Genomic DNA, 15,930 nt, shown 5'->3' with positions numbered 1-15,930 from the left:
TTATTGATGTATGGGTTGAAAAGCATAGGTGCTAGTACGCTACCTTGAGCCAAGCCGTTTGTTTTGGGTTTGCCAGCGACTTTTTCTCCCAACAAACATAGAATCGTCTATTTTACAGTAGTAATTTCACTATTTTGACTAGTTGGTAGTCATTAAGAATGGAGTTGACTTTTTGCAGCAAGCTTCCGTAGTTGACGGTACCGTACGCAGCGCTCAGGTCGACGAGAGATAGACCTGTTATCTTTTTTCTTCAAATACGTTCCCGATGTGTTCCGTCAGAGCTATAACTTGTCTGGTGCAGGTTCTCCCAGGTCTGAAACCATACTGTTGTTGTGATTTTGGAGTCAATTGCTTTTTATAACCTCCCGCGGTGCAGGATAAGTCTTTCAGCTTATATAGGTGGCAAAAAAGCGATATATAGGGCGGTAAATCTTTGGTATTTCTGGGTCTTTCCCATCTTTTAGTATAGCTATGACTTTTACTTTCCTCAACAGTTTTCGACTGCACATGGATGAATTTGGATTGCACAATAAACATCAAGCTGCTTTACAATATATTGCAAAGACAAAAAGAAAAAGTTTTTTAGGACCAATAGAAGTGGAGCTTAATTTGTTTACAAAAATCACATCTGCTCTATTTAAAAAAATTAAGAATTTAAATTGTTGCCATTCAATAGTCAATATACACAACTGTAGCAAAGACAGAAGAATCTTTAAAAAAAAATTTAGGACTTGTGTTGGTTAAACCAAACATTGCAGCACGAACTTTAACTGAGACGTTGCATAGAGATCTGAGCCAGACTGTCGAAAAATATGGGGGTATTCTAATACCTGATCCAGAGCATCCAGATCCTCCACCAAACAAAAAGGTATACTGCAAATATTGCAAAAGGCGTAAAACTTTTGCAAATTGTGTAAGAGCCGACTTTGTCTGGAGCATATTACATCCTGGAGTGTCTAACCGGTTAAAAAATTTTGTTATAGTAAAAAAAGGCGTTATTGGTTTTTAAATACAAATATGTCAAAAAGTTTTATGTATTTTTGAGTATTTTAAAGTATTTTGGCCCAACCAAAACCGAGCCGATTCGATTACTCGAAAAAAGTCAACACTACTCATGTGTTTGACTATAAATAGCAGTTTTTTAATAAAAATTATATTTTCATAAAATATAGACTTTTAACTATCGAATGGCGCCAATTTTAATTCTTTATTGTTATAAACACAGCAGCTGTGTGTGTTTTTTTTTTAATTAAGGTAACTCCACTGTCATTAGTCGTAGAAAACTTTTTTTTAATCTTTGTCTTGACTTCAGATATAAGAATCATTAAGTGAAAAATGTGTGTGCTGCATAGAAAACGTTGTAGCTTAATTAGTGTATACATAAAAATATAATTAACCACCAAGAGAATCTGTGAAAAAGGATGGAAATTCAATAGAACTACCCATAATCTCTTCATAGATTTCCAGCAAGCGTACGACAGCATTAAAAGGGATCGGATGTGGAATGCAATGACAGAACTTTCAGTTCCAAAAAAACTTATCCAGCTTGTTAAGGTATGTGTGAATAGCTGTAGATCCAGAGTACGGATAGGTAACAAACTCTCAGAATCTTTTGAAATAAGCAGTGGCCTGAAACAAGAAGATGCGCTGTCACCTCTCCTCTTTAATATCATCCTGGAGAAAGTAGTAAGAGCAGCACAACTTAAAACAGAATTACTGACAGTAAATGGACCAAAATTACTACTAGCATACGCAGATGACATTGACATTGTGGGAAACACAGTCACCAATGTGAAGGAGACTTTTAATAAATTGGAGGTAGAGGCAAAGAAAACTGGTTTAAGGTAAACGAAGAGAAAACCAAATATATGTGCATCAACAGACAAAAGGGACGAGATAGAATAGGGCAAAATGTTACAATAGACCCATATAACTTTGAGTGGAGAGTTTTAAATATCTCGGAGCAACAATCACTGCAGATAACGATATCGCGAAAGAGATTAAAGGAGGAATTCAGGCAGCAAACAGATGTATGTACAGCCTTCACAATACTGTTAAATCTAAAAGCCTAACACGAACATCAAAGATTAGAATATATAAAACGGTGATTAGACCGGTGCTCGTGTATGGGTGTGAGACGTGGACCCTGACCAAAGAAACTGAAAGAAAACTTAGATGTTTTGAGAGGAAAATCCTCAGAAGAATCTTTGGGCCTTATCACGACATTAATAGCAACCAATACCGAATGAGAACAAATGTTGAGGTCAAGCAGATGTATAGAGCGAGCGATATAGTCCAAGAGATTAAATTCCAACGTCTAAGATGGGCTGGCCATGTCCATAGACTCCCTAATAACCGCCTTGCCAAGTTAATAATGGAGGAATCCCCCACAGGAAGATAGACCTTAACACGTCCACGAATGCGATGGAGAGACAATATATGGTCAGATCTAAGAACAATGGGGCTACCCACTGACCCAACTATTATGGACGACCGTTCAAGATGGAAGCAAGTTGTGCAGTCAGTCAAAACCCACCCCGGGTTTTAGTGCTACGAGAAGAAGAAGAAGAAGAAGAATCCGTTTAATATTATCTTTATTTTTTTAGAAAAAAGTTCTAGCACTGTAAACTTTATAAAAATTTAAGAATTTTTATAGACAATTTATATAAAATTGACTGATCAGATGGTAAAAATGCTTTTTTTGTATAAAAAAAGAATTTTTACAACAGTTATTTTTTCAAAAATTAAAAATGGCGGAAGTTCACATTTTTGGAATTCAATCATTAATTTTGCAACTATTGGGTCACATTTAATGTAGTATAGCTCAAATTAAAGCTTTTTTGTGTACATTAATTTAATATTATGCTTATTTTACACTAAGATATTGATTTGATACAATAAAAATAAAATTAATCAATTAAAACCGTTTTTTGCACCTTAAAAGTGCCATAAAAAAAATTATAACCAACAGTATGGAGTTGCAAACACTTAAAGGTTACTCCAGGCATTGTCTTTTATAGCACTGTTTTCCTGTTTCAAAAATTCACTAATTAATGTACGTTGTTTTTTTACAGCTTGGAATATCATGTCGAGAGATCTAAAACGTTATCATGTTGAAAAATAAAAATATTTATTCCAAATTAAATAACTATTTATTGGAGTTTCCTTGTTATGTATCATTTATTTTTAAATTAATATTACACGACATAATAATAATAAAACAAGAAATATATTATAAACCAAATTTGTTTGACAATTTGACGTTTTATTTTACTATTTTTTGTGTTAAAGTATTGAATGAGTTGGTAAATGTTTACGAATTTTCTTGTTATTAGGTTGAGATGACTGGAAGTAGTATATTTGACTACATTCATCATCAGGATCATTCGGAAATTGCCGAACAGTTAGGATTAGGTCTTTCACAAAACCAAAATTTGGCTTCACCGGAAAGCGGCTCGGAAGAGAGTACTTCCACGGCAGGAACAAACAACCCCGACGGTAAGTAGCATCGAGTATTTTTCGTTGTGTTTGCCTCTTAATTGTACAATATGTTGTCTCGAAACATTCAAAATATGCTTTACAAATGAAGAAAAATACATGTTTTACAATATAATTTTTTTTTTAATTTCATTAAACATTTTAGAGTTATTCTGTTAATTTTTTTATATTTATTATCAGAGACGCGTATACTGGTATTTTAATGACCAAGTTACTGTTTTATTTTGCTGTATTTTGTTTTACTCTCTGTATTGTTTGTCTAATACAAAAACAGATGTATCTGTTTATTTTAATACATTGGTTTATTGGCCTAGATTGGTCTAAAATGTATTTTCTCCTTTTTTGGACCAAAGTTTTCATGCTTGCATGCATGCAATTTAAAACCATTATTAAAATTTAAAGCTCACTGTCAATCGATTTATTTTCAGTTTTGATTTTTTAAACGCTTTCATCTTCATTATTGTTTCATGATTTAAAAAAGGTTAAGTTTCAAATAGTTCTTTTTCAATGGACTACATAAACACAATCTAGAAGTTTTTATTATATACCTACACTCAGATGCAAAAAAAACGTAACGGAGAAAATTTTGGTCAAATTCAAAGTATTTAAATTTTTTTATTTTTAGCCTTATTTTGATGATTTTTTCAGCACACTCTGTATAAATTTATAAATTTTAATTTGGTGTAGTCAGTTTTTTGATAAAATTTTATTTTTTACTTATTGTACGGGGTTAATTAAAACGTGGTTTTATTATCCTAACTTTGAAACATCCTGTGGAATAATTCTATTTGCGAATTTTCATATAACCTTATTTTTCGATTGCAACCATGTCTCCTAAGCATTGTGTTTTTTGTTTCATGTCAAGGTATGTCTTGGTTCATTTTTTAGAGCCAAATGAATTTGCCACCCACAATTTAGGACTTTTTTAATCATGATTATTTTGGAGTTATTTTGTAATACTACGAGGTGGTTTTGGTGACTGTTATCATTATATCATATTGACACTTACATTTTGTTTACTCATGATTGATCGTGGTTCTTAGTAGCCAAGATTGTGCGAAAGTCGTTGCTCTGGTTAAAGATGGTCGAAATTATGAATATGTGGCTAGAGTACTACAAACTCATCGCTCTACCATCCAAAGGGTAGTGGAACTTTTTTTACGAACTGGAACAAACAAGCGTAAAGCGGGAAATGGCAGAAAGCGCAAAACTACCACTTCAGATGATCGTTTTATACGAGTCAACGCTTTGCGGGATCGTCTTTTAACAGCGGTGCAAACAAGAAATCTGCTTCAAGAGGTTCGAGGCAATAATGTAAGTGTATTTACAGTTTGTCAAAGATTACATGAATTTGGTTTGCAAAGTTTCAGACCAGCAACTGGGCCCAAATTACTTCCACGGCACAAAGTGACTAGACTACAATTTTCCAGGGAACATTTACATTAGAACTTAGGATAATGGAATAATGTTCTTTTTACGGATGAGTCGAGATACTGTTTTCACTCATCAGATGGGAGAGAACGAGTATGGCGTAGAACTAGAGAGAGATTTGCGGAGTGCGCTTTCAATTCCCGCGTTAGCCATGGAGAGGTTTCGGTGATGGTATGGGCAGGAATATCCTGAGAAGCGCACACTGAATTGGTATTTATTGAGGGTTCGTTAACTGCACACCGGTATATGGAGGAAATTTTAGCGAATCACGTAGTACCCTTTTCTCAATATATCGGCGATGATTTTCTATTAATGCAAGATAATGCGCGACCCCACTCTGCAATGTGTGTCACGCAATATTTAGAGGAAGTTGATATTAATAAAATAAACTGGCCAGCGTGTTCGTCACATCTGAACACAATAGCGCACGTTTGGGACATGCTTGGTAGAAATATTAGAGGTCGCGAAGTCGCACCAGCGTCAATTAACGAACTTCGCTTGGCTTTAGAAGATCAATGACAAAACTTCCAGCCAGATTATATTCGCAACCTCATAGACAGCATGAGCCGACGTGTATAGGCAGTTACAGAGGCTAGTTATTTGCGTACTTAGGTTAAGTTACATTTAAGTTGATTTTTTTATGTTTTGTTATTGTTATCATTGTTCATTAAAACCAAGATCATGTCGTTGCTTTTAATCATTATCTCATTATTTAAATACACTGCTTCTGGAATGTCGACATGACATTCCTTCGATATCAGTCACCAAAGCCCCCAACGTCGTATTACAAATTAATACAAAAGATAATGGTAATAATAGGAAAAGTCGTAAATTGTGGGTGGCAAAGTCATTTCTCTCCTAAAAATGAACCAATCCATATTTTCACATGAAACAAAAAACATAATACTTAGAAGACATGGTTGCAACCGAAAAACAAGGTTTTACGAAAATCCGCTAATGAAATTATTCCACAGGATATTTCAAAGTTAGGATAAAAAACCACCTTCTGTGTGTATTAGTTTAATTTTTCTCTTTTTGTGAACGTAAGTTTTTACCTGAAGCTATATCATTAAAATAGAATTAGTAATAATAAATATTAGTGATCAATAAAAACGAAAAAAAAAATAAAACAAGTGCTAGTTTTATCCGCCAAAATATTTAATTCTGATAAGGAATAAACGACAATATGTAAAGCGGGAAGGACTATTCCAGATATCAAATAAATAATGTGATCAGATCTCCAATAAAAAAAAATCAGTTTCAGAAGATAAAAATACTATTAACTGGCGGAAAGCTTTCTTTTATGAACTATTTTTATACTTATTTTTCGCTGAAAATCAAGAGGAAATATGGAAAACTGTTTAATCTCACAAAAGCACAAGAAATGACAGCCCTGAAGCTGTTAAACAACGAATGCCAACAATAATACGCAATTAATGGATTAAAACATCTACACCAATGTCTAATAGATTTGATGGCTCATATGAACTACCTGATAAGACTAACCAATCTGGAACTAGCAATGATAGAAAGCATTCAACCCCCACCTAGATTTGTTACAGATGTAGGCAATATACAATCTCTTGTATTTATTATAAACAATAGCCTCAATGGAATATTTCATCAAATGGCTCTATATCGACCAAGTAAAAATCTAGTCCACAACTTCTAACCTTTACCGAAACATTATGAAAGCACTCAATAAGAAACAAACTCACTATTACACCTACCAAATAAAGGAAGAAAGAATATTGCCAGTTGTCTTTCGTAATACGCACCAGACAACAGATAAAGATGCATTCAAATGTTCGTTAGGAAAAATGGGACACGAGATAACCAGCATAGCTAATATATAAAAAAATGGATCCAAGACGGTGCTTCCATTTTTTTATGTAAAAAAACTAGATTAAATAATAAAGATATAAAACCTCCTTAAAACTGTTTGCCAAAAGAAGTGCTAAAAGTCCAAGAAGAGGATAGCACGAGACGAAGAAAATAAAATGATAGTATTCCAAAAAACAATGATTCTATCCTTCGAACTACCTCATTTTAAACGTCAGGTACCCCAATGCACCAATCGTCAACGCTACATCCACACAAAAACTTTTGACACCTGCCTACAAGAGGCGTAAAGTTTGTAAGTAATGATTACACTTCAAACTGTCCACCACAAAAAGAACGAAGCAATAGCGTTCAGTATGTACTTTATATGGGAAACCAGCCAAAATAAGGGCTGCAGATTATACAAACAAATGAAAAAAAGAAAAATTTCCCAACTAAGAAAAGGTGCGTATCCAAAATTTGGCCTCAATGGATATTCTTTACCCCAAAAAGATAATGTAAAATATCTAGGCATCCACCTGGAGAAACCATTAACATGGGCGAAACATATATGGATAACGCAAGCTCTAGACAATATGTGTTATGATACTTTGGTCACTGGGCCTTATGCCTCTCTGACATTGTAAAGACACACAATTTTACGTATTGCTTTTAAATGAAACAGATTCTAAAAGTTCTTGGATATTAATAAAAAAACATTTGAAGGGGAAAAACCAGGTAAGTCAATTTTTGTCAAAACTGAGAAAAAACATTTTTAATGTTCAAAACCATACAGAATACGCATAAATACTAATACCGGAGTAAGTTATACAAATAACTGGACTTTTATGTGTCAAAAAAGTAAATAAAATAGAAAAAACCCAAAGGGTGTTGTCAGATCACTGGATTGTCACAAAAACCATGAAAGTGTCCAACCTGAAAATAACACGCATATTAATAAGTAAATAAAAATAAAGCAAAAAATAATTATTGTGATTGACAGAATGTGTTTACGTATAAATATTATTATGTTAACCTACATTTACTTAATCATGGGGTAGTTGATGAAAGAATGCGACAGTAGCGGGCGCACAAAACTTCATTAGGGTTTGCAAATCTTTAAATTTTGCACTCGAAATTGGCAGGAGGCCTGGAAAGAATATTATTGTATAGAAATTTGTTAGAAAACTTGTAATGGTTAATTCAGTAAAATTATTTTTATTATTAATACATACCATTGTATGCTGGAGGGGAAGTTCAAACAACCCTTCTTCTAATGATAACAGACAATGCCGTGGTAGCCTTATAATGCCAGTGAATATTGGTCCATTGTATGTGGTGCGATATTCTATCAAGCGGCTATGACTGGTTGAACAATGTATAAATCCGATAGGCTGTATTTTAAACGGACATTTAGCAATGTACTTTAATTCCAACATTTTCTTCCAATCCAGCACAATTGTTTGAAAAACACTGATTACAGTAAATGGGGATGGTTTCGTCCGTGATAATTTCACCATTTCTTCGAATTCCTTAGGTGTTTCCATCAACGTTTTTGTGTTCCACAAACCAACGTTTTTATCACACTCCAAATAGGAGTGTCCACGAATAGGAAATGTAATTTTGATATCCGTAAGGCCATGAACTTTATTGTTCGAGATATAGTGAATAAATTTAAATATGATGTAATTTTTGTTCTGTCCTCCTGCAGAATCGCAAACAATTTCCAATTCTTCTACTTCATCGTCCAAATAATTCATAATGAAGTGAAATAGAAATGAAGCCACTTTATTCGGTCCTTTTTTAGCAATAGCTTCATGATACACGTAAAAAAAGGATTCACCAGTTGACAGAACGTGAACATTAAAAGAATAAAAGAATATATAGCAAGCTGTCGTTTGTAATAAACGTCGTTGGTCGCTATATTCGGCAAGGAGACATTTTAGGCAAAATCTACGCATATGGCTTCTTTTTTCTTATTTTGTCTTGCTCCAATTTTTGATTTCTTTTTGAGGTTATAAAAAGTCTCTGCGCGTTTTTTATGAAGAGTATTCATTACTATTAGCTGATGAATCTGCTGTGCATCTTTTTCCACAGACAAAGCTTTAACCTTTGCTGTATATTCATCACACACTGCACAAGTATCCGAACGCGGATATCCAAAAGAAATATTAAATTTTGTGTTAAAAATTACCCTGTAAGTGTCGTAGGATACAACTGCAGCAGGATGTAATTCTTTAAAAAGGTTGTACATTTTCCTGATGTTAAGACTTTCTGGTAAGTAAGTTTTGGTTGAGTCCTTAAGACTACAGTGACTCTGGCGACCTTTGAAACTCTTAATATAACGACTATCAATTAAAGCAGCAGTGACCTCATTGTGCTGTCTGTGTTTCTTGAAATGCTTACCCCTTTTATCCATAGGTGCAGATCCTGTCGATTTCAAACTTTGCTGTAGATAGCTGAGTTTATTTTTACTGATTCCAAGAAATGAGCAAAACGCTTTTGCACATATACCAATATCTACCACTTCTCCGTTGTCTTCAGTTATTTGAACTCTGTAGGCAAAACTAGCTTCTCGTAACTTTGCCTCCTCTTCACAATGTCGAGGTCTTCTCTGTGCCACAGGTATCACGGTGATTAATCCAGTCAAGTACATGTTTTGCTCATTATGAGACGGTAGTTGATTAAAGTAACTCAATATCTTTTTTCTATTGTATTCAGAAGTTACATTATAACATTTATATCTTTTACAATGGCAAGCAGGACCAGCTTCATGTGTCGCAAGTCTTAACTTTTCATTTACCTCAGACATCCGACCGGTTTTCTTCCTCTTTTTTGGCTCACTATATAACTTAATACCTTCATCCGAGCTTCCTTCATCCGAGCTTGACATAGCGATAATAATATTATTTAGCATTGCAAACTGTAGCAATGCACTGATGACTGATGCGTTCGCAGATATCGATAACGTGGCCATCGCGCGACGGCAAAGTCGAGTGAATTTGTTGACTTGCCTGGTTCTTTTCCCGTTTCACTTGACTTACCTGCTTTTTTCCCCTTATATCAAAACTTTGGCTCTGTATATCTTGTGAGTTACTTGTATTTTTCCAAGTTTCGGACTTTTGAAAGATACATATGTTCACTGTGTACCGAATACAGCCGATAACTCGATCAATATTGAAAAAAATTGACTTACCTGGTTTTTTCCCCTGACCCTTCATTTAAAGCTTAATGAACTTGTGCCAAATTCTCCTGTATGTATTTCTAACGGTATTCAAATTATAACTGACTTATGATCTTCCCGATCTTCTATTTATGCAATTAAAAACATATTTTTGTTAATGTGAAGGTCATACCATATTTTAATTTTAAGTAATTCGTAATAGAAGGACAAAACGGTCACTTCATATGTAATAAAATAAAACATTTTAAATCCCACACTGTAACAAAGTACAGTTTTGTCAAATTGATATGAGTCACTGTTAATGTATTTAGCTTTCGTAAAAGGTAGGCATTCAAAATGAAGGATGATTTAAGTCATGACACGTACTAGAACGTAAATATAAAATTTGTAAGCAAATACTGGCCACATCTACCGGGGTTCAGCGGTAATCATTCTGACGCTTGTCTTAATACACCTGAAATGTTTTGAATGTTATTGGTTGATTTATCACGGCCATTATCCTTTTTATAGTTTATATAAATTGTTTTCTGTTTATTACGCACTTAAAAAGGATCTATTTATGAGTTTTTCTTTCGGTAAAAACAATTTTCGCATTGCATTATATTTTATTAATAACACTTTTGCTGTTCAGGGTTACAAACTTTTAATATTGACATAATATTAAAAGACATTTTAATTCTCGGTACCAAAATATTTATCAAAATCCCTATTCTTTAAAAAAATCTGAAAGTATCGTACCTTTTGTCATCTCAACAACGCAACCAACTTATGCTGTTGGTACTATCAACTCGATTCCTAAACATATTACTGAGTTTAAAAAAATGAGACTGGCTAATACCTTCAATGTTAGAAGAAGATACAGAAACCCTTTTTCAGTATTATTTATCGCTCAAGCATTAAAAAGTCATATAGGTTATATCTTCATAATCTTGTGCTATCACTAGTGGATCATCTGCAAATGACAAAGTGTATATGCTATTGTTGTTAATCGGCACTCCCATATTTCTACATTTGCGCTACCACAATTTTAGAGCTTGTTCTAGATAGATTTTAAATGATGTAGGAGAGAGACAGCAGCCCTGTTTAAGACCTTTATTCATTTGGAATCCACTTGACAGATTATTTCCAACCTTTACCTTTGAGTTTGCCTTAGGGTACAGTTCCTTCGTCGCATTTATTAAATTCATGCTTATGTTTGTTTTCTATAACGCTCCCTATAATTTATAATGTGGTTCGTTATCATAAGCCTTTCGTAGGTCTACATACAATAAATGTACTTCTTGATTAACGGCTATTTTCTTTTCAATAATCTGTGTAATGCAAAACAAATGGTCAACACTAGATCTACCTGCCCTAAATCCTGCCTGTTCCTCAGCCTCTAAGCCTTATATTCACTTTCTATTCTGTTTTTAATTACTTTTCCGTATATTCTACTGATCGAGTTTGTCACCGCAATGCCTCTGTAATTGTCACTTTGTGGATATGAATGATGTCTTCCACTCCTCTGGAGTTGTCATTCCATTAATGCAGTTTTGGAACAGTTTGGCTAAACTTGTATATAGTTTGATTGTACCGTGTTTAATAACCTCTGCAGGGATGTTACCTGGACCCGGTGCTTTGTTATTTTTTAGAGATCTACATACATCTCCCACATCTTTCGTTGTTATTCGTATGGGCGAAGTTAAAATATTTATATTTTGTGTTTCGTTGCTGTCTTTAAATTGTAGTCTATCTTCCCTTGGAAGTTTCTCAAAATATTGGTCCCAGTTATCCATTTTTATTGTTGACACTATGTCTCTCTTCTTATCTTGTCGTAAAGATTTTAAGACTCTCCAACTTTATGTGCTTCTTCGTCCTCCTAGATGTGAATTTATCATGTTACACTTTTGTTGCCATGCTTCATTTTTCTTCCGACATAATATTTTTCGTACTTTAGCTTGAGACTTCTTGTAGATTATTTTGTCCGTTATATTCTTTGTATTTAAGAATTTTTGACATTGGTCTCTTTTCTTCTTTATTTCTGGTTCTATTTTTTCGTCAAACCAATATGGAAGTTTTCTTTGATTCTGGAATTGGCATCCAATGGCTTCTGTTGCTGCCTCCTGGAGACACCTTTTTATGTGAGTGTACTGTTCTTCATTATTATTAAATTGATTATTTTCCAACTTTTGATTTAATCTATTTCTATATAATTCTCTCACGCTTCCTTGTTCTAAGCTGATTAGGTTATACCACTTCTGTATTTCTTTCTCCCTTTCATTTCCTTCTTTTTCTTCTTTAGGTTTATTTACTCCAAATGTGATCTTAGCTTTTAATAAGTGATGATCGCTTCCACAGATAGCTCCTCTCAATACTCTTACATCTTGTACAATCATATTTGTCTTTTGTCGTATGACTGTGTAATCTATGATTGATTTTAACTCTCTCGTATTTTGCGTCCATGTGTATTTGTGTATGTATCTATGTTGAAAAAATCCATTTGCAATTTTCATTTCATTTTGTTCGCATAATGCTATTAGTCTGGTACCATTATCATTTACGTGGTCCTCTCCGAATTGACCTAAACTGCGTTATGGTGTTTTTTTACAGTTCTGCTGTTTAAGTCTCCCAATATGATAATTTCTCGAGATGTGCCGGCTTTTGCAACCTTTAAATTCAATTTCACAAAAAAAAAAAACGTTTTTAATGTTTACTGGTGCGTCATCATTTACTGCATATACACCCAAGATTGTGCATTTGTGTCCTCTAATCATAAGGTTCATTTTTATCATTCTCTCGTTTATGGCCTCCCAAGTAATTATGTATTTCCTTAGCTTCTTACGTATTAATATGGCAACATCTTGTTAAGCGCTTTTCTCCTTTGGTACCCCGCCGTAAAAGTGATCATATTCTTCGAGGTTTTCTGATCCTTGGCCCTTTCGTTTTGTTTCGGTGATTACTGTGATGTCCAATTTCAGCTTACTTATTTCATACATTATTTCATTTATTTTAGGTCTAAAGCCTTGCACGTTCCAAGTTCCGAAATTCATACTCCTTTTTCGTAGCGTACGTCGTCGTTTGTTGATCGATTCATTCCGAGGCGTTTTGCTGAGTTTTTTAACATTTTATTTTTTCTGAGTAACGGGGAGTTAGCCCGATGCCTCAACCCCCGACTTGGAGGGCCAGGGTTTAATTTTGAAGTTTTCCTTCTCCTAGACAATTTGCTTTCACTGCAGCTTAAGAGCATCATCTACCCTTCGTCTGTAATCCTAGACAAGGAGCCCTTATAGGGTGCTATCAACCGGGCCAGTTGAACCCTGGTTTTTTTAGAGGTGTTACTCCTCTGTCCCTCTTTTTTATCCGGCCTTGGGACCGGCTGCATCGGTTATAGAGCTACTCAATTCACCCCATACCAATACAGGCAGAGTAAGTGATTTTATTATTTATTTATTATTTGTATAGATTTAAAAAAAATTAAAAAATTAGCATGTTGTATAACGGTAACCCCTCGTCACGTAAATGAACTCTTCCAATTGTTTACTGTGACTACTATTTCGTAATTTTGTATAAAGCCATTGTTAATTGTTATTAATTATGTCTGTATCAAAAAGAAGTAGTTCTTTAAATTTCACAAAAAGGGGAACTTTTGCTTATTGAGGCAGTATCCAAATATAAATCCAGTATAGAAACCAAGATAAAATATTAACGACAACTAAAAATTGAATATAATTAAAACAAAAATATGCTCAAGAAAATTTATAATAAATTATATGCTTCTTCTTCTACTTCTTCTTCTTGCTTGCTTCTTGTATGTAGGCTTTAAATCTTGTTTCTTCTTCAATATTACCCCCCTAAATTGTTTAAATCTTTTTCTTGGTCTGCCAATGCTTTTCGTCCATTTGGTGACTTATCTCGTGACTATCCTATCCTCTTCCATTCTACTAATGTGTTAGTTCCACTTCTGTTTCCGTTTTGTCACCCATCCATTTATGTCTTTTATATTGAATGCTCTTCTTATTTTTTCGCTTCTCTCCCTATCCAACAGACTTTTCCCTGATATTCGTCGGAGTATTTTCATCTCTGTTGTTTCTAGTAGTCGTCTCGTTTTAGATGTGTCAGATCTTGTCTCCGCTGTGTATGTTAATATAGGTCTAATTGCTGCTTTACAGATTCTTGTTTTTGTGTCTAGTCTTTGGTGTTTGTTGTTCCAGATTGTGTCATTAAGAGATCCCGCCGCTTTACTTGCTTTTAAGTTTTGTTGTCATACGTCTTCTTCAACATCTCCATAACTAGTTATATCTGTGCCCAGATATCTAAACCTTGCTTCCTGCTTTCTTATTTTCCCATCAATTTTGCATCGTAGTGGGTATTTAGATGTTGTCATACATTTGGTTTTTTCTGCTGATATTATTATATTGTATTTCTTGGCAGTTGTATTGAAGATGTGTGTTAATCTTTGGAGCTCGTCTTCTGTTTCGGCGATTAATGCGGCGTCGTCTGCATAACATAATATTTGGATTTCTTTGTTCCCCATTCTGTAACCGTGACCTTTATGTACTGCTTGTATTACTTCGTCCATTATTATATTAAAGAGAAGTGGGCTTAACGAGTCAACCTGTCTGACTCAGTTTTGTACTGATATACACTGTGTTAGTTTTCCATTTATCTTTACCTGTATTCGATTATGGAAGCAGATGTTTTTGATGGTTTGTATAATATTGATTATTATGTTTCTTTTATACAGTAGGTGTAAGACGTCTACGACTTGGATGCGATCGAAAGCCTTTGTAAGGTCTATAAAACATATGCTGGTTTATTGTACTCAATGGCCTTTTCTGTGATTTGTCTTAGTAAAAATACGGCGTCTACGCAGGATCTTCCGAATCGAAATCCTTGTTGTTCATCTGATAAAGTTGTTAGTTTATTGATTTTGTTGGTTAGGACTTTTGTGGTAAGCTTAAGTGCGGTGTTCAGTAGATTTATACCTCTATAATTGTTGGGGTCTTCTTTATCTCCTTTCTTGAACGTCGGTATCATTATGCTGTTTCTTTATGCGTCTGGTATCTTGCAGTGCAATATTAGTTTTGTTATCCCTAGTGTTATACTTTCTCCTCCGTGTTTTAGAAGCTCGTTGGTTAGCTTAGGTTAGAAGTCCATGTAGAAGTGGACTTTTAATTTATTTAATTTTATGATTTCGGGCGTGATTAAACAGGCGATTTTATATTGTTGTTAATTGTATGGGCTGAAATTTAGGACTTTTGACATTTATAATGAATTTTGACGTTCGAGAATCGTTACCAATCGAATTTAAGGATCGATATTTTATTTCCTGTTTGTTTTACTATCTTCTATTGACATATGAGGAGGTGTCAATCAAAATCAATCATGTCCACCTTAAGAAGTTTTAGGCAAATCGCAAAAAACGTATTAGTAAATAACCTTACATGAAAAATCGGATAAATTAGCATATATCATTTTATTTATTGAAATTAACTGACTCTTAGTAAATATTTCAAATCTGAAGGTATAAATAAACCTGTAAATACATTTTAAAAAAAGGACATGTTCTTATTTGAGTGGACTTCATGGACGTTGATAGAAGGGGTTGATAAAAAAACTCTTAGACTACTTAAAATATCTATTGTATTGTTACAAAAAATATCTTGAAAAATGGCTAACATTTACCAACGACACTTTCCACAAAATATAAATGTTTAAATGTGTAGTCCAATGTCAGGTTCTAGACAATCACAGGATTCGTCCACTTCGTCAGCATCAATTTCGTCGTCCTGGACTTCCACTATTATGGTCTTATACCAAGATAAAAAGTCATGTTTCTGCCAGTCATCACCATACATTTTCACAAGTAACGTCTCCACGTCCTTCTTCTTAGCTGCTTTCACTATATTGCTCAGTGGAAGTGACTGAGACTGACTACAGGAGTTGAGAACGACCTTGCAGAATGCCAGCCTTTTTTTTTGAGGCTTGTTGTAGGTTTCAAAATCACTTTCAAACCT

General features: G+C 34.1%; 1 protein-coding gene across 1 annotated transcript in view; it reads left to right on the top strand.

The window, feature by feature from the left end:
* Positions 1 to 15,930, top strand: part of trh (PAS domain-containing protein trachealess) — a 178,322-nt gene that overhangs the window by 101,973 nt on the left and 60,419 nt on the right. The window contains exon 5 of the mRNA XM_072545912.1: positions 3,336 to 3,498. Coding sequence (XP_072402013.1) covers positions 3,336 to 3,498 — 163 coding nt within the window. The remainder of the gene's footprint in view (positions 1 to 3,335; positions 3,499 to 15,930) is intronic.

The sequence above is a fragment of the Diabrotica undecimpunctata genome, chromosome 10 (genome assembly GCF_040954645.1).
Source record: "Diabrotica undecimpunctata isolate CICGRU chromosome 10, icDiaUnde3, whole genome shotgun sequence".
Taxonomy (NCBI): domain Eukaryota; kingdom Metazoa; phylum Arthropoda; class Insecta; order Coleoptera; family Chrysomelidae; genus Diabrotica; species Diabrotica undecimpunctata.
The sequence above is the reverse complement of the archived record's forward strand: the minus strand, read 5'-3'. Positions and strand labels throughout refer to the sequence as shown.